We start from the raw sequence: 19,894 nt of genomic DNA, 5'->3' as shown, positions 1-19,894 counted from the left end.
TCTCAATCCAACTAGAACACTAGATTAATCTTTAAAGAGCTGCCGACTCACAAACCTTAAAGTATTCCCTGCTGTATTCTGAATAAATTGCAACTTCTTTACTAAAAAGGTAAAGAAGGTACTAAGGTAACATGTACCCTTTGCCATCTGGCTTTGAATATGGAAACATGAATATCCTCCCAAATTTTCTAATATACTTCTCTTTGTTCTAGCAAACCAATCTGGATTGGCAGGACATACATCACGCTTTCCTTTTTTTTTTTTTTTTTTTTTTTTAAGATTTACTTATTTATTCATGAGAGATCCAGAGAGAAAGACAGAGACACAGGCAGAGGGAGAAGCAGGCTCCCTGCTGGGACCCAGATACGGGACTCCATCCTGGGACCCTAGGATCACACCCTGAGCCAAAGACAGACGCTCAACCCCTGAGCCACCTAGGTGCCCACATCATGCTTTCCTACTCTATAGATTTTTGCTTTTATCATGTCCTCAGCCTGGAATTCTCTCCAAAGCTTCAGCTATTGAAGCCCTATCTGTCATTTCAAGCCTGAACCTTTATTTTTTAAAGTAGGCTCCATGCCCAATATGGGGCTTGAACTCATGACCCCAAGATCAAGAATCACATGCTCTACCAAATGAACCAGCCAGGTGCCCCTCAAGACCTTCCAATGGCTTCCTGCGTCAGCTGGCCTTGGATCCCTCCTCTTCTTTGCAATCACATTTATTTTTTAGAGTTCATGCTCATGCTGCCGTGTGCTGTAAAGATGGTTCAGTATTAATAAGCTGGATCGTAGCTTCTTCACCAGACCAAAAACTCTTTGAAAACAGGAACCAGGGGATCCCTGGGTGGCTCAGCGGTTTAGTGCCTGCCTTTGGCTCAGGGCGTGGTCCTGGAGTCCTGGGATTGAGTCCGATGTTGGGCTCCCTGCATGGAGCCTGCTTCTCCCTTTGCCTGTGTCTCTGCCTGTGTGTGTGTCTCTCATGAGTAAATAAATAGATTAAAAAAAAGAAAGAAAGAAAGAAAGAAAGAAAGAAAGAAAGAAAGAAGAAAGAAAGAAAGAAAGAAAGAAAGAAAGAAAGAAAGAAACAGGAACCAGGCCTTTTCAAGCTATTCTTTCTGACACACTGTTTGGCATCACATACAGTTGACCCCGGAACAATGCAGGGGTTAAGGGAGCCAATCCTTTCTCTGTCCTGTGCAGTCATAATTTGTGTGTAACTTTTGACTTCCCCCCAAATTACCTACTAATTGCATGCTGTTGACCAGAAGACTTACTGATAACACAAATAGTTAACACATATTTTGTGTATGTATTATATGCTGTACTCTTACAATAGAGTAAGCTAAAGGAAAGAAAATGTTATTAAAATCGTAAAGAAGATGGGACGCCTGAGTGGCTCAGCGGTTTAGCGCCTGCCTTCGGCCCGGGGCGTGACCCCGGGGTCCCAGGATGGAGTCCCGCGTAGGGCTCCCTGCATAGAGCCTGCTTCTCCCTCTGCCTGGGCCTCTGTGTCTCTACCTCTGTCTATCTCTGTGTATCTCATGAATAAATAAATAAAACCTTTTTAAAAATCATAAAGAAAATACAATTACAGAATTGTATTTATTGGGCAGCCCCGGTGGCGCAGCAGTTTGGCGCCACCTGCAGCCTGGGGTGAGATCCTGGGGACCCGGAATCGAGTCCCACATCGGGCTTCCTGCATGGAGCCTGCTTCTCCCTCTGCCTGTGTCTCTGCCTCTCCCTCTCTCTGAATGAATACATAAATAAATCTTCAAAAAAAAAAAAAAAGAATTGTATTTATTGAGAAAAAAATTCCACATATAAGTGGGCCCCTGCAGTTCAAACACATGTCATTCTATTTTTTTTTTTTTTTAAGTTTATTAATGAGAGACCCAGGCAGAGGGAGAAGCAGGCTCCCTGCAGGGAGCCCGACGCAGGACTCGATCACGGGACCCCGGGGTCACGCCCTGGGCCGAAGGCAGGCGCTAAACAGCTGAGCCACCCGGGCTGACTTTTTTTTTTTTAAATAACGCACGTCATTCAAGGGCCAACTGTAGACATTTGACAAATCAAGGGCTCCCAAAGCTTGCATTCACAAGGCTCCATTAAAAACAACCAGGGCACCCGCTGGCTCAGTGAGTGGAGCATGTGACTCTTGACCTCGGGGTTGGAGATTTGAGCCCCACTCTGGGTGTAGAGATTGCTTAAAATAAAATCTTTGGAAAACATAAAAAAAAGAAGAATACAATAAAATCTTTGGGCAGCCCGGGGGGCTCAGCGGTGGAGCGTCTGCCTTGGGCCCAGGGTGTGACCCCGGAGAGTCCCGCGTCGGGCTCCCTGCATGGAGCCTGCTTCTCCCTCTGCCTGTGTCTCTGCCTCTCTCTGTGTGTCTCTCATGAAGAAATAAGTAAAATCTTAAAAAAATAAAATAAAATCTGAGAAAAATTAATGCAGATGTGTGCCGCCCGGGCTGCTCTACCGGAGCTGCCTGAATGCCTCAGCCCCTCAGATGCAACATGGCCGCGCGCCTGTATAAGCAACATGGCGGCGCTGCCAGACACGGACATGGCAACCACAGTTTCGCGGCGCCCGGAAGACGCAGAGAGCGCCCCTAGAAAGTATTTCCGCCCTGCTGCCAAAACCTCAGGGGTCTCTGCATTCTCCTCCCCAGCGGGCGGGAAACGGAAGGTGAGTGCCGGGCGAGCGCCTGGCCCCGGCGGTTTCCGGCGAGCCCGGGGGCGTCGGCGCGCGGCCGCCAGGATTCCCGCGGCAGCCCAGGGAGGCGCTAGCCCGCGCGCCGGATTCCAGGCGCCTTCGGCCGAGAGAGGAGGATGTCGGACACGTGGAGCTCGATCCAGGCCCACAAGAAGCAGCTGGACTCGCTGCGAGAGAGGCTGCAGCGGAGGCGGAAGCAGGACTCGGGGCACCTGGGTGAGGCGCGGGGCGCGGGCCGGCGCCGGGCGGGGGCCGGCGCGGGGCGGGGGCGGGGGCAGGGGCCGGGAGCGAGAGAGCCCTCCGCCGTGGCGCTCCCGGCGGCCTTCACGCCCGCGGGGTAGCTGCGCGGGGGCGGCGCTCGGCCCCCAGGCCCCCAGGCCGTCGCGCGTCGCCTGTGCCGGGCCTCCCGCGCCCGCCCCCCGGAGCAGGAAGGCCCCCGTTGTCTTCTGCTGTGGCGCCTCGTTCTCCCCCGGGAGGGCGACGGCTTGCGGCGGCTGCCGCCTGGCCCCTGTGGGCGCCGTGAGGTGAGGACGGCTCGGGCCGCAGAGCTGCCGGGGCCTGGGGTCCCCGCGCTGCCCCGGCCGTTTGCATCCCGAGCAGAAACCTGAAAATGGATGTTTATGGGTTTTGTTTTTAAAGATTTTATTCATTTATCTACGAGAGACAGAGAGAGGCGGAGACGCGGGCAGAGGGAGAAGCAGGCTCCCTGTGGGGAGCCCGACGGGGACCTCGATCCCGCGATCCGGGGTCACGACCTGGGCTGAAGGCAGATGCCCAACCTCTGGGCCACCAGGGCTGCCCTATGTTTTATGTTTTTATTTATTGTTAATTATGATTTTTAAAATATTTTATTTATTTATTCCTGAGAGACACACACACAGGCAGAGGGAGAAGCAGGCTTCACGCAGGGAGCCGGACGCGGGACTCCATCCCAGGACCCTGGGTCACGACCTGGGCTGAAGGCAGATGCCCAACCATTGGGCCACTAGGGCTGCCCTATGTTTTATGTTTTTATTTATTATTATGATGATTTTTTAAAGATTCTATGTATTTATTCCTGAGAGACACATACACAGGCAGAGACACAGGCAGAGGGAGAAGCAGGCTCCACGCAGGCAGCCCAACGCGGGACTCCATCCCAGGACCCCGGGTCAGGCCCTGAGCCCAAGGCAGATGCTCTACCGCCGAGCCACCCCAGCGCCACAGTGTTTCTCCTGTTTTTTTAATTTTTTTTTTTTTTTTTAATTTACGATAGTCATACAGAGAGAGAGGCAGAGACACAGGCAGAGGGAGAAGCAGGCTCCATGCACCGGGAGCCCAACGTGGGATTCGATCCCGGGTCTCCAGGATCGCGCCCTGGGCCAAAGGCAGGCGCCAAACCACTGCGCCACCCAGGGATCCCTCTCCTGTTTTTAAACTTTTGCTGCCTTCCTCTTGCCGCCTGTCAGTCCTAAAACTTGAAGGAGCCTCAAAAGATTGTGCAGTTGCAGCCACCTCTCTCCCCAGCACAAGCTCTGGATCATTTAAGGCAAATCAGCCAGGAGACTGAGCAAGGAGAGCCAATCCCTCCCACCCTGTGGCAATGTGTCCCGGGCTGTAGTAGGATGCAGTCCCCCGCTACATCGGACCTTGCTCTCTCTCGGTGCATGTGCTTGCATTGTGGCCGCTGAAAATAGGTGCCTTGTCAGGACTCTGACATCATAGTAGACAAACATGTCTTGAGTATTTGCACTGTGGGCATATGTGTAGATAGACAAAGGTAGACACATCCTTCCTGCTCTCGGAATCAGAATTTAGTTGGGGATCAAGGATTGATGCTTATAAAAACTCAGAATGACGCTATGATAATATGTAAAATGCTGACTGAATGAATCCACAATAACTGCAGACAGGGAAGGGAAAAGTGTGTCTTTCATGAATAAATAAATCTCCAAAAAAACAAAACAAAACAAAAAGCCAAACTAAGGAAGGTCTCCCAATGATTTTTTTTGTCCATGGTATTTGCAGTCATTAATGATCTGAATACATTCTATTTTATTTATTTATTTTTTTAAAAGACTTATTTACTTATTTATGATAGACATAGAGAGAGAGGCAGAGACACAGGAGGAGGGAGAAGCAGGCTCCATGCAGGGAGTCCGATGTGGGACTCCATCCCGGGACTCCAGGATCACGCCCTGGGCCAAAGGCAGGCCCTAAACCCCTGAGCCACCCAGGGATCCCCTGATCTGAATACATTTTAGTTCATTTAATGTCCTTCACTTTTCTCACTGAGCTTAATACATAATAAACAAGTATCAGATTTCAATAATGCTATAAAATCAAGAGGTAGTATGGAAATTTTTATTTCCTGAGATAAAAGAATTGAATGACCTACATTTTTAGCAAGCCTTTGGTTATATCTTTTTTTTTTTTCCTTTTTAAAGATTATGTATTTATTTATGAGAGACACACAGAGAGGCAGAGACACAGGCAGAGGGAGAAGCAGGCTTCATGCAGGGAGCCCGACATGGGACTTGATCCTGGGACTCCAAGATCATGTCCTGGGCCAAAGGCAGGCACCAAACCGCTGAGCCACCCAGGGATCCCCACCTTTGGTTATATCTTACATGAAATCTTGATTAATAAACCAGCAGAGTGTGTCTCATGTTTTCCTAAGAATCGTAATGCTCAAAGATACAGATTCTTTGGAGGGCGCCTGTGTGGCTCCGTAGGTTAAGAATCTGCTTTTGGCTCAGGTCAGGATCCTAGGACCTGAGCCGCACATCAGGCTCCCTGCTTAGCAAGGAGTCAACTTCTTCCTCTGCCCATCCCCAGCTCATGCTCTTTCTCTCTGTGACTCAAAGAAATAGATTCTTGGGAATAACCAAATTGATTAGAAGAAAGAACAGGGGCCGCCCAGGTGGCTCAGGTCATGATCCCAGGGTCCTGGGATCAAGTTCCGCATCAGGTCCCCGCATGGAGCCTCCTTTTCCCTCTGCCTGTGCCTCTGCCTTTCTCCATGTGTCTCTCATGAATAAATAAATAAAGTCTTTTTTTTAAATTTTTTTTTATAAATAAAGTCTTTAAAAAGAAAGAAGGAAGGAAGGAAGGAAGGAAGGAAGGAAGGAAGGAAGGAAGAGAGAGAGAGAGAAAGAAAAAGAAAGAACGAACAGTGATAGTCTAGTTTATATCGTGTGTTTTATCCCTATTCCCACAGTACCAAAAAGGCCAGCAAAGCTCTGGGCCAGAAGACAATGTATGTTTAAGCACAACCTAAAAAATATTTTGTAGAAGTCTTAACCATGTTATTTAGGCAGATGTACTAGGAATCTTAACTTTATATTATGAAGTGGGTGTACAAGCTGAGAGATTTATATCCAAAAAATTATATATTTACATTCAAGGGAGAATACAATCTTGTTAAAATTATTAAACATGCTTAGCAAGAACCTATATGAAGTATTGACACTCTAGTAATTAGGTTTGCAAATGGCCCCAAATACCAAAGTGTGATTATTATCTTAGAAAAGTGAAATGGACCTTAAAATTGACTAGTAATTAGGGGCACCTTGCGTGGCTCAGTTGGTTAAGCAGCTGCCTGAATTCAGCTCATGTCATAATTTCAGGGTCCTCGGCTCAAGCCCCATATCAGGCTTCCTGCTCAGTGGAGAGTCTGCTTTTCTCTCTCCCTCTGCTTGTTCTGTCTTGGGCATATTCTATCAAATAAATAAATAAAAATCTTTATTTAAAAAAGTGACTACTAATTAATCCCTTATATGGGACTTGTACCTCTTCCTCTACTTGCCCTTTCTCAACTTTTTTTTTTTTTTTAAAGATTTATTTATTTATTCATGAGAGACACACAGAGAGAGGCAGAGACACAGGCAAAGACAGAAGCAGGCTCTATGCAGGGAACCCGACGTGGGACTCGATCCTGGGTCTCCAGGATCACGTCCTGGGCTGAAGGCGGCGCTAAACCACTGAGCCACCCAGGCTGCCCTCTTTTTAAGATTATATTTATTCTTTTTTTTTTTTTTAAAGATTTTATTTATTCATGAGAGACACAGAGAGATAGGCAGAGACACAGGCAGAGGGAGAAGCAGGCTCCCTGTGGGGAACCTGATCCTGGACCCTGGGATCATGCCCTGAGCTGAAGGCAGACGCTCAACCGCTGAGCTACTCAGGCATCCTGATTTTATTTATTCTTGAGAGACACAGAGACATAAGCAGAGGGAGAAGCAGGTTCCCTGGGAGGAGCCTGATGCGGGACTCTCTTCCCAGGACCCAGGATCATGACTTGAGCCAAAGGCAGATATTCAATCACTGAGCTACTCAGGTGCCCTAGTTTGACATTTTTAAAGTACAGCTTTTTTTTTTTTTCCAATTGTGGCAAAATACACAAAAAATTTGCCATCTTAACCATTTTTAAGTGTCTAGTTCAGTAGCTTGAAGTATATTCACATTGTTGTGCGACCAGTCTCCAGAACTTTTTCATGCAAAACTGAAATTCTGTACACATTAAACAATAACTCCCTATTTTCCCTTCCTGCATAGTCCCTGGCAACCATCGTCCCACTTTTTGTTTCAATGAGTTTGTCTACTCTATGCATACCTCATATAAACAGAATCCTAATGTGTTTGTCTTTTTGTGGCTTGCTTATTTCACTTAGCATGTCTTCAGGATTCATCCTGTTGTATCATGTGTCAGAGTTTCTTCACTTTTTAAGGCCAAAGAAGATTCCATTTTATGCTTCTACCACATTTAAAAAAAGATTTATTTATTTGAGAGAAATAGCAAAAGAAAGCACTAGCAGGAGGAGGGGCAGAGGGAGAGGGGGAAGCAGACTCCCTGCTGAGCAGGGACACTGATGCAGGGCTTGATTCCAGGACCCTGGGATCAGGACCTGAGCCAAGGTAGCAATTTAACCAACTGAGCCCCCCACCCCCCACCCATGCCTCTGTTTATACTAAATTTTGTTTATCCATTTATCTGGCGGTGGACACTTGGGTTCACTCTAGCTTTTGGCTATTGTAAATAATGCAGCTATAAGCATCAGTGTACAAATCTCTTCAAGATCCAGCTTTGGGGCACTTGGGTGGCTCACTGGTTGAGTGTCCATCCTTGGCTGAGTGTTTGGCTCAGGGCATGATCCTGGGGTCCTGGGATCGAGTTCTGCATCAGGCTCCCCGGAGGGAGCCTGCTTCTCCCTCTGCCTGTGTCTCTGCTTCTCTTTGCATCTCTCATGAGTAAATAAATAAAATCTTAAAAAAAAAAAATCCAGCTTCAAATTTTTTGGATGTATATCCAGAAGTGAAATTGCTGGATCATATGGTAGTTCTGCTTTTGATTTTGAAAAAGATTTAATTGATTAATTTTAGAATGTGTATGAGTGGGTGTGGAGGGGAAGCTGGGGGTGGGCACGGGGAGGTGGTGCTGTAGAATCTCCAGCAGACTCCATGCTCACAGAGCCCAACACGGGGCTCAATGTCACAACCCTGGGATCATGACCTGATCTGAAACCAAGAGTTGTCGTTTAACCAACTGAGCCACTCAGGTGCCCCCTATTTTCAGTTTTTTGAAGAATCACCATATTTTTTTTTAAAGGATTTATTTATTTTAGAGGATGTGAGTACACGTAGGGATGGGGGGAGTGGTGGAGAGAGCCTGAAGCAGACTCCACACTAATCACAGAGCCCTTTGTGAGGCTCCGTCTCATGCCTGAGACTGAGATGTGAGCTGAAACGAAGAATCAGATGCTTAACCCACTGTGCCATTTAGGTGCCCTCACCAAACTTTTCCATAGAGATAAATAAATACAGCTTTTTTTTTTTTTAAGATTATTTATTTGAGAGAGAGCGAGCATAAGCAGGGAGAGGGACAGACTACTCGCTGAGCAGGAAGCCCAACATGGGGCTCGATCCCAGGACCCTGAGATCATGACCTAAGCCAAAGTCAGATGGTTAACTGACTGAACCACCCAGGTGCCCAAAGTACAGCTTTTTCAGATGAAGATGATTACTGTGAATAAATTTTTATTTCATTTTAATTGAAACAAATAGAGTTGGCCAGGCTTAGAACATGGTAAATATGTGAACTGCTCAGTATGTTTCATCAGTGGGACTGAAGATGTGCACATAGATGTTGATAATTTTAGGAATAAGCACATTAGTAGACTGGCTATATATGTGTGTGTGTATACACTTACAGTATAATTAACATATAGTGTTATATTAATTGACTGTCAATATTTTTATGTTCTTGAGCTAATATTTTGTTTCTCTTCAGTGGAGCTTTTAACCAAAGAATAAGCTCTAGGAACACACAGGTGGCTCAGTGGTTGAGCATCAGCAGCCTCCGGCCCAGGGCTTGACCCTGGGGTCCTGGAGTGGAGTCCCACATCAGGCTCCCTGCATGGAGCCTGCTTCTCCCTCTGCCTGTGTCTCTGTCTCTCTTTCTCTCTCTGTGTCTCTCATGAATGAATAAAATAAAATCTTAAAGAAAAATTATACATAAGTCAAAACACATCTAGGGGTACCTAGATGGCTTAATTGATCACGGGGTTTTAAGTTCGAGCCCCACATTGGGTGTAGAGATTACTTAAAATCTTTTTAAAAAAGCTAAATTCATTTACTAAGTGGAGAAAGTGGAAACTGTATATGAAGAAGAAATGTTTATATGATTATATTCTTGATAGTAGCAGTAGGTTAATTATAAAGCACATTTTTAGTTCATTGACAATAAAATTGGAGCAAAATCACTACTTTTTCTCACTGAGATAATGTGCGATAGAGTGTTCAAAATCTAGATGAAAAAATGTCTATTTTGCAGGTGCCTGGATGGTTGGGTGGCTCAGTCAGTTAGGTGTCTGCCTTCATCTCAGGTCAGGATCCCAGGGTCCTGGGATGGAGCCCCATGTCAGGCTCCTTGCTCAGTAGGGACCTTCCTTCTTCTCCCTTGGGTGCTCTTCCTCCTTGTGCTCTCTCTCTGTCTCTCTTAAATGAATTAATAAAACCTTTAAAATATATATTTAGTTTAGAAATAGTAACATTTGCATGAAAAGTTGGGTAGATAATTCAGATGGTAGGAAGGAAAACCAGAGTTTTAACATTTAACCAAAATTAGATATTATTTTTATTTTTTAAAGATTTTATTTATTCATTCATGAGACACACAGAGAGGCAGAGACACAGGCAGAGGGAGAGGCAGGCTCCATGCAGGGCAGTGGAGACTCGATCCCGGGACCCCGGTGTCATGCCCTGGACCGGAGGCTGCTGATGATGCTCAACCACTCAGGTGCCCTACATATTATTATTTTAAATGTAAAAGCAGATGTAACAATAATAAGTAGATTCCTTTTTTTCTTTGAACTGTTAGATTCTGGGTTTCATTTCAAATAAACTTAATAGAGAAAATATTTATCAAAAAAGTAATGTGATATTATTACATATTTAAGCTCAGTACCTTAAGAACCATTATTTGTGGCAGTAATGAAAAGTAACGTGGCAATGAATAAGTTATGTTCTCAAACAGAATTTAGGTTCAGTTACATTTACGAGAGCACTTCTAAAGCACTGACTGAAATTTTGAAATCATGGAAAATGCTTTTATTTTATTTACTTATTTTCAAGTAGGCTCCACACTGGGTGTGGAGCCCAATGTGGGGCTTGAACTCATGACTCTGAGAACAAGACCTGACCTGATAACTGAGTTGGATGCTTAACCGACTGAGCCACCCAGGCCCCTTGACATTTTTTCTTTTCTTTTCTTTTCTTTTCTTTCTTTTCTTTTCTTTTCTTTTCTTTTCTTTTCTTTTTCTCTTCTCTTCTCTTCTCTTCTCTTCTCTTCTCTTCTCTTCTCTTTCTTTCTTCTTTTTAAGATTTTATTTATTCATGAGAGACACAGAGAGAGAGGCAGACACACAGGCAGAGGGAGAAGCAGGCTCCCTGCAGGGAGCCCGAGGCGGGACTCGACCCCTGGCCCCTGGGATCATGACCTGAGCCAAAGGCAGACACTCAACCACTGAGCCACCTAGGCATCCCCCCCTTTGACATTTTAATCAGTGAGCGTGCTCTCATTTTCTTTTAAGTCACGTGGCAAAAAGCAAAATATGTAAAATCAAGATGTAAAAGATCTCCAAGGAAGACATACAGATGGCCAACAGGTATATGAAAAGTTCTTTAGCATCACTAATCAAGGAAATGCAAATACAAACCATAATGAGATATCACCTCATAATTGTTAGGATAGCTGTTATTAAATAAAAAAATCAAAAGATACATGTTGGCAAGGAGAAAAGGGAACCCTGATTCACTGTTGGTGGGAACTTAAATTGGTATAGACATTATGGAAAATAGTATGGTGGTTCCTCAAAAAAAAAAAAGAAGAAGAAGAACTACCATACATATTTTCCAGCAATCTCACTTCTAGGTATCCAAAGAAATTGAAATCCAGATCTCTAAGAGGTACCTGTACACTGGTGTTCATGGTGTTACAATAGGCAAGGTATGGAAATGACCTGTTTATCATTGGATGATTGGATAAAGAAAATGGAATATGCATACTGTGGAATATTATTCAGCCCTAAAACAAAGGAAGTCCTGCTGCTTGTGACAATATGGGTGGACCAAGAGAACATTATGCTAAGTGAAATAAGTCAGATACAAAAAGACAAATATTACATAATCTCACTAGATCATATTTGAGACAGAATCTAAAATAGTAAAGTCATAGTAGAATGCTGATTGCTAGGGGCTGGAGTGAGGGGAAATGGGGAGGTGAGGGTCATAGGGTACAAAGCTTCATTTATGCAAGTTAAATAAGTTGTAGAGATCTACTTACACTATATTGTATACTTTAAATTTTATAAGATGGTAAGGGACACCTGGCTGGCTCAGCTTCAGAGCATGTTACTCTTGGTCTTGGTGGGGGTTGTCGGTTCCAGCCCAGTGTTAGGTGTAGAGATTAATTTTTAAAATTAAAAAATAATTAAAAAGCTAACAAAAATTTTCTAAGATAAAAAAATCTTACATAGATCTTACATTGAATGATCTTAACACACACAAAAATAATAATAAAGACTGTGGAAGGAAACTCTGGGCAGGACCCCGGGATCACGCCCTGAGCCAAAGGCTCACGCTCAATCACTGAGCCACCCAGGCGTCCCTTTAGGTGTTCATTTTTTTTTTTTTTTAAGATTTTATTTATTTACTCATGAGACACAGAGAGAGAGGCAGAGACACAGGCAGAGGGAGAAGCAGGCCTCACACAGGGAGCCTGATGTGGGACTTGATCCCGGGACTCCAGGACCACATCCTGGGCCAAAGGCAGGCGCTAAGCCGCTGAGCCACCCAGGGATCCCCAGGTGTTCATTTTTTTTAAAGATTTATTTAGAGAGGGTGAACTGGCGAGTGGAGGGAGGGGCAGAGGGAGAGAATCTTCTAGCAGACTCCCTGCTGAGCAAGTAGCCTGATGAAGGGGCTCAATTTCAGGACCCATGAGATCTGGACCTGAGCCAAAACCAAGAGTTGGATACTTAACCAACTGAGCCACCCAGGTACCTTAAGCCTTTTTTAAAAAACAAAATAAAACTCATACTAATGGCAGCAACATATGTAAGATACTTGGCACAAAGTTTGAATATGAATTAAGTGGGAAGGGTAATGGATAATAATTTATGGCTTACCTAAAATATTAAAGATTTCATAGCTGCCTAACAAATGACCGTATCCTGAGTATTGACTTAAAACTTCTCTACATCTTCCTTTAGCCCCATTTTATATATATATATATATAGTATATATATATATATATATATTTTAAAGATTTTATTTATTTATTCTTGAGAGAGACAGAGAGAGAAGGAGAGACACAGGCAGAGGGAGAAGCAGGCTCCCTGCAGGGAGCCTGATGCTGGACTTGATCCCAGAACACCAGGATCATGCCGAGCTGAAGGCAGACAGACGCCCAACTGCTGAGCCCCCCAGGCGTCCCTGAAATCCTGATTTTTAAAGATTTTATTTATGTGAGAGATAAAGAGGGCACAAGCAGGGAAGTGTCAGAGGGAGAAGGAGAAGCAGGCTCCTGCTGAGGAGGGGGACCCATGTGGGGCTCAGTCCCAGGACCCGGGGATCATGACCTGAGCTGAAGGCAGACGCTTAACCGACTGAACCACTGAGGCGCTCCTAAAGATTTTATTTTTAAGTAATCTCTACACCCAGCATGGGGCTTATATTCACAACCCCAAGATCAAGAATCGCATGCTCTCCCGACTGAGCCAACCAGATGCCCCCATCTGTATTTTAAGTAAACGATCATAGATACTAAGCTTCCTAAAAGGTAATATTTTATCCCAATTTGAATTCTTAAGTCTTGTTAAGGTTGTGATGGCTACCTGGTTTATAAAGTAGTAGGGTAAGTGAGAAAAATGGTCAGGAAATCTCATTTGGTGACCAGGGTTTCCACAATGTTTTTTAAGATTTTTGTGTTTGAGTGTTAAAGGACGCAGTCTAGGGGCACCTGGCTGGCTCAGTCGGTAGTGTGTGAGCCTCTTGATCTCAGGCTTGTATGTTTGAAACCTGTGTTGGGTGTAGAGATTACTTAAAAATAAAATCTTTATTTTTAAAGATTTTATGTATTTGACAGAGAGCACAAGTAGGCAGAGCAGCAGGCAAAGGGAGAGAAGCGGACTGCAGTTGAGCAGAGAGCCAGATTCAAGGCTTAATCCCAGGACTCTGGGACGTGTGAGCCAAAGGCAGGTGCTTCACATACTTTGCCACCAAGTGCCCTTAAATTTGGGTTATTTCAGTTGTCATTTAGTGACTGAAGGGAGATGGTATGGACATTTATTTATTTATTTTTTAAAGATTTATTTATTTATTTATTTACGATAGAGGCAGAGACACAGGAGGAAGGAGAAGCAGGCTCCATGCCAGGAGCCTGATGTGGGACTCGATCCCGGGACTCCAGGATCGCGCCCTGGGCCAAAGGCATGCGCCAAACCGCTGAGCCACCCAGGGATCCCCATGGACATTTAAATCTACCATGCTGCTAATTTCCTTTGAAACACAGTAGGCACAGGAATTAGGAAAATACCTCCTACTCAATAGAGAAAAGGTAAGTGGTTGACAGAAAATCCAGGATTATCTTGGCAAAGCAGTGAATGCTTGTATATGATTGAGGAAAGGTGATCTAGTGCTAAATTTGGCCAGATATTCTCTACATGAAATGAAAGTACGAGCTGGAGAACTGACTCCTAAGGAGCATATAGACCTACGGTGGTTGCCATTTGTCATTTTATTCACTTCTCTTCACTTCTAGATCTACGAAATCCAGAGGCAGCGCTGTCACCCAACTTTCGCAGTGATAGCCCAGTGCCTACTGTGCCCACGTCTGGGGGCCCTAAGCCCAGCACAGCTTCCGCCGTTCCTGAACTAGCTACAGACCCCGAGTTAGAGAAGAAATTGCTACACCACCTCTCTGATCTGGCCTTAACATTGCCCACTGATGCTGTGTCCATCCGTCTTGCCATCTCCACGGTAATAACCTGAAAAGACAGGGTTGGGAGATACCACTCCTTTCAGTTCATGGCCAGTGTCTTATTGCCTTCCCCTCCCCTCCTTCCCTAGCCAGATGCCCCTGCCACTCAAGATGGTGTGGAAAGCCTCCTACAGAAGTTTGCAGCTCAGGAGTTGATTGAGGTAAAACGAGGTCTCTTACAAGATGATGCGCATCCCACTCTTGTGACCTATGCTGATCATTCCAAGCTTTCTGCCATGATGGGCGCGGTGGCAGAAAAGAAGGGCCCTGGGGAGGTAGCAGGGACTATCACAGGGCAGAAGCGGCGTGCAGAGCAGGACTCAACCACAGTAGCTGCCTTTGCGAGCTCTTTGGCCTCTGGTCTGGCCTCTTCAGCATCAGAAGCAGCCAAGGAGCCAACCAAGAAATCAAGGAAACATGCTGCCTCAGATGTTGATCTGGAGATAGAGAGCCTTCTGAACCAACAGTCTACTAAGGAACAACAGAGTAAGAAGGTAGGGGTAGATGGAAATGCTTGTATACATATGCTTTGTTTTTGTTTTTTGTGTGTGTGTTTGTTAAGATCTCTAAGTAATCTCTACACCCATTGTGGGGCTCAGACTTTCACAGCCCCAAGTGCAAGAGTTGCATGCTCTACCAACTGAGCCAACCAGGCAATCCTTACATATATACTTTTTTTTAATTTATGATAGTCACACACAGAGAGAGAGAGAGAGAGAGAGGCAGAGACATAGGCAGAGGGAGAAGGAGGCTCCATGCACCAGGAGCCCGACGTGGGATTCGATCCCGGGTCTCCAGGATCGCGCCCTGGGCCAAAAGGCAGGCACTAAACTGCTGCACCACCCAGGGATCCCACGTATATACTTTTAATTACAGCTTTGAGAAGGATTTACCCCTAAGGACAAGGAGGAGTTCTTGCTGTAGGGTTGAGGGTTTAGAATAGTGGTTCTCAACTGGGGATAACATATATATATATATATATTTTTAAGATTTAATTATTTGTTCATGAGAGACAGACATAGGCAGAGGAAGAAGCAGGCTCCTCACAGGTAGCCTGATGCGGGACTCGATCCTGGCAGCCTGGGATCGTGACCTGAGCCAAAGGCAGTTGCTCAACCACTGGGCCACCCAGGCATCCCTCCACTGGGGATAATTTTGTTTCCTTTCCTACCCCCAGAGAACGTTTGTCAATGTCTGGAGATACTGTGGTTGTCATAACACAGAAGTGCTACAGGCATTTAGTGGGTAGAGGCAAGTGATGCTGCCAAGCGTCCTACAATCATAGAATAATCCCCATACAACAAAGTATTACTTCACCCCAAATGTCAATAATGCCAGTGTTGAGAAACTGATTTAGAGAATGTTTATCATCGGAAGAATCATGAGGTCAACAGAAGAGGGACACAAATATAGAAATAGGAGATGAATGGAGATGGATACTGGAAGGGAGTTACACGGACCATTAATTATGGAAATTGATGATTAAACAATGTGAATTGGCAGTTCATTGTGGTTCTGAATATAAATATTGGACCTACGTGAATTCTTATCCATTTGCTACTTTTAGCTGTGTAAATATGAAGAAGTTAATTTAACTTCTCCTGAGCCTGAGTCTTCTCATCTGTAATGTGAGGACAACCAGAGTACCCTTCCTTACAGAATTGTTGCACAGACTCAGCTAAACAGTACAGTACTTACTGTGTCTTGGTTTTGTAAATAGAAGTGGTTTTGGTAGAAAGAATTGCTTTCCTGGGGAGGGAAGGTTAGCTTAATGCTTAGCAGTAGGAGCCAGGCTGCTTATATTTTAATACCATCCCAAATACAGATTTGTGAGAAAGGACTGAACCCGTGACAAATTTCTTCTCTTAGGGTTCCAGTTTTCCTTTTTTCTTCCTTCCCAGTTTTTCCATATCAGGTTAGCTCATTGACCACTTATAACATGACATTGTCATGTAGAATTTAGGGAGGTGGTTTAGGGCTCATTTTATCTGCAAACCCTTTTAAGCCTAAGACTTCTTATGTCACAGGTCAGTCAGGAGATCCTAGAGTTATTAAATACAACAACAGCCAAGGAACAGTCCATTGTTGAGAAGTTTCGCTCACGAGGTCGGGCCCAAGTACAAGAATTCTGTGACTATGGAACCAAGGAGGAGTGCATGAAAGCCAGCGATGCTGACCGGCCCTGCCGCAAGCTGCACTTCAGGTGTCTTGGGAGGGAGAGAGGTGGGGTGGGGCAGGGCTCCTGGAAGCAGTCATTCCTTTTTAGCACATTGCTTCCAGTCACTGGGGTTCTGTCTTTGATCCTGTTATTAAACGGTTTTAATGATTTATCTTAGAAGGTGTACTTTCAGAAGTAGTGTTCTATGGGAGGAAATAGACTGCACTCCCAAACAGATGATTTTTTTTTTTTTTAATGTCCCTTTCTTGCAGTAGCAAGGCATCTTTGTCTCTGAAGCCCAGTACAACTTAAGGTTCTCTGGAAGGAGGATGATCTTAGAAGAAATAGGAACCTGGGCTCTTAGATCAGCTCTAACCAGAAAGCCCTTCTTTCCTGTCCTAAGAAAGTTGTCTTTGCTTACAGAGGAATTAAATTCTTCTTTAGTTAGTGTAATTTATGGATTTCCATGTCACTTATCTCCTTTCTGTGAAAACTCTTGGAGGAAGCTCTAAAGACAAAATTAGGAGAGGATAAAAAAAAGAAAAATGTTAAGCAATTTAGAACTTGAACTATGGGATATAACTCTGGAACACCGTCTTGATTTTCATTCTCCCTTAAATTCCCAGACGAATCATCAATAAACACACTGATGAGTCATTAGGTGACTGTTCTTTCCTTAACACATGTTTCCACATGGATACCTGCAAATATGTTCACTATGAAATTGATGCTTGCATGGATTCTGAGGCTCCTGGGAGCAAAGACCATACACCTAGCCAGGAGCTTGCCCTTACACAGAGTGTTGGAGGGGACTCCAATGCAGATCGACTCTTCCCTCCTCAGGTAACTGTCTGCTCAGAAAACTTACTTCAGCTTAGGGACTTCTGAGTAGGGCAGCCATACATGTAGGAAAGCAAGCATAATCACCTTTGCTGATTGGGAATGGTGTGGGATATGCATATTTACAAGGGAACAGGAAAATCAAACAGAAAAGAGGGACTGGGGCCATGAATCTGAGAGTCAAGGAAGGAAAGATGACCAAATACCACCTTATGCAGTGGATCTGTTGTGATATCCGCTACCTGGACGTCAGTATCTTGGGCAAGTTTGCAGTTGTGATGGCTGACCCACCCTGGGATATTCACATGGAGCTGCCCTATGGGACCCTGACAGATGATGAGATGCGCAGGCTCAACATACCAGTACTGCAGGATGATGGCTTTCTCTTCCTCTGGGTCACAGGCAGGTAATGCAGTTCAAAGATATGGAGGTATGGGCAGATATAGTACAGAGTGAGTACTGGGTGGGGATAAAATCCTGGGTTTTCCTAGCCCTGCTAGTATATGACTAAGTCAGTCTTTTGCTACTGAGACCTAATGCCTGTTTATAACACAGATGATACCTAAATTCTATTTACCGTTTTTTTCCTTGTGAAAGGCCATTGAGAATAGATACTATCTTATGTTTCCATTCTTAGATTCATCCTGTTGCCCTAATGGTGTCTTGCATGTAAATGTTCATGGAATGTCTACTGAAAACACTTCAGTATTTTGAAGGGATTAAAAAATATGGATATGCAAGTAGCTGTTTAACCCTTTTCTTTTTAGGGCCATGGAGTTGGGCAGAGAATGTCTGAATCTCTGGGGGTAAGTAGTGATTGTTGTGTTGCTTTCTTTTGATGGAAATAAAAAGATAATTGCTGTAGTTGAGGTGTTCTCTTCTCCCAGAGTATTCCCTTTGAGTCCTTGCCTCGTAGAGTAGATGGTACTACCCCTAAACTGTGAAAGCCTGATTAAAGCTCTAGCTCTCTCTTATGTCCCACAGTTATGAACGGGTAGATGAAATTATTTGGGTGAAGACAAATCAACTGCAGCGCATCATTCGGACAGGCCGTACAGGTCACTGGTTGAACCATGGGAAGGAACACTGCTTGGTGAGCAGCAATGGGGCCCAGTTCAATAGGTTGAGCAGAAAGAGGAATTGTTGGACTTCTTATTGAGAAAAAGTTCAAATGCTGGGGTTCCATAAGGTAATCTGTTTTCTGTGGTGAGCAGGTTGGTGTCAAAGGAAATCCCCAAGGCTTCAACCAGGGTCTGGACTGCGATGTGATCGTAGCTGAGGTATGTGCTTCCCCAGGCATCCAAACCTTCCGCATTACTCAAGTCAGGTGTGTTTCGGGTTTTCTCATCAAATGGAAAGGGCTAGAATTGCAGTCTTTGGTAACTTAAAAGTTAACTAAAGCCTCGCTCTCCTAGGTTCGTTCTACCAGTCATAAACCAGATGAAATCTATGGCATGATTGAGAGATTGTCTCCTGGCACTCGCAAGATTGAGTTATTTGGACGACCACACAATGTGCAGCCCAACTGGTAGGCAACCAGAAGACACACTAGCCCTCGTTTATGGTTGAGAACAGATGTTAGACTCATTATAGTCTAAAAACAGGCTTCAGAGGATTCATAAGCCATCCAAGCTTGTATTTAAACTGTTCTATGGGGTTCTGCAACGTAACACTGGAGACCCAACAGGTTTTAGGATTCAAACCTCTGCTCTCTAGGGTCTCTACTAAGGGTCATCAGTTATTCTATGGGATATATTGAATCTGCCCCCCGGGTGGTTAAGAATCCACTTATCCTGTCAACAGTTTTAGTATCTTTCATCCTGTTAGTAGAGCTTTTGAAAGACCTGCTGCTAGCATTTTATTTATCCAAAAATATACTGACTGGCAGCAACTTTGTGAAGTATGCCTCGTTAGTTGTCTGTTACTAACCCTTGAGCAATACACATCCAGCCTGTTTTAACACCAAAATCTGTGCCCAATTCCTAACCAGTCATATGACCAAATACTATTCTAATATTAAGGTCTTAAAAAAATTGGCATGAATATTTGATGAGAGGATAGACAGCCTTAATAAAAGATATGTATCTTTTAACAATATTAAGCCTTTTAATTCTAGGATTTTTTGGTTCACCCCTTCTTTATTCTTGCTTCAGGATCACCCTTGGAAACCAACTGGATGGGATCCACCTACTAGACCCAGATGTGGTTGCTCGGTTCAAGCAAAGGTATCCAGATGGTATCATCTCTAAACCTAAAAATCTATAGAAGCACTTCCTTACATGGCTCTGCGGGCTGCATCTGAAGAGTACTATTTGTACAATAGTTTTTTTCCCCTTATTTAAATAAAAGTTTGTATCATAGTTGGGATTTCAAGGTCAAAATCTGGCTCTGCCACTTAACAGTGTGTGATCTTGTGTAACTTATCTCTCAGTAGGATTTCTTATATGTAAGCTGGGAATACTATCTACCTCATTAGGTTGTAAGGGTTCAAACTAAATGGACACAAAGCATTAAAATGTTGATTATACTGTATAGGATCAAAGTGATTAGCAGTTAGTACTACGTGAACATCGTAATCAAGAAGGGGGTTCTCTAGGACAGCTTTTTCTCAAGGTAAGATCTGATTTCACTTAAGGTTATTAGGGTTAACATGCTCTAAAT

General features: G+C 44.3%; 1 protein-coding gene across 1 annotated transcript; it reads left to right on the top strand.

Moving 5' to 3' along the window:
• Nucleotides 1-2,591: 2,591 nt before the first annotated feature.
• Nucleotides 2,592-19,593, top strand: METTL3 (methyltransferase 3, N6-adenosine-methyltransferase complex catalytic subunit). The gene is made up of 11 exons (XM_055341725.1): nt 2,592-2,933; nt 14,017-14,234; nt 14,325-14,729; nt 16,263-16,438; nt 17,020-17,236; nt 17,452-17,639; nt 18,001-18,039; nt 18,218-18,326; nt 18,448-18,513; nt 18,649-18,761; nt 19,387-19,593. The coding sequence occupies exons 1-11, from the start codon at nt 2,834-2,836 to the stop codon at nt 19,496-19,498; spliced, it is 1,743 nt and encodes a 580-aa protein (XP_055197700.1). The 5' UTR covers nt 2,592-2,833; the 3' UTR covers nt 19,499-19,593.
• The last annotated feature ends 301 nt before the right edge of the window (nt 19,594-19,894 follow it).

Source organism: Nyctereutes procyonoides, unplaced genomic scaffold, assembly GCF_905146905.1.
Source record: "Nyctereutes procyonoides isolate TBG_1078 unplaced genomic scaffold, NYPRO_anot_genome, whole genome shotgun sequence".
Taxonomy (NCBI): domain Eukaryota; kingdom Metazoa; phylum Chordata; class Mammalia; order Carnivora; family Canidae; genus Nyctereutes; species Nyctereutes procyonoides.
The sequence above is the reverse complement of the archived record's forward strand: the minus strand, read 5'-3'. Positions and strand labels throughout refer to the sequence as shown.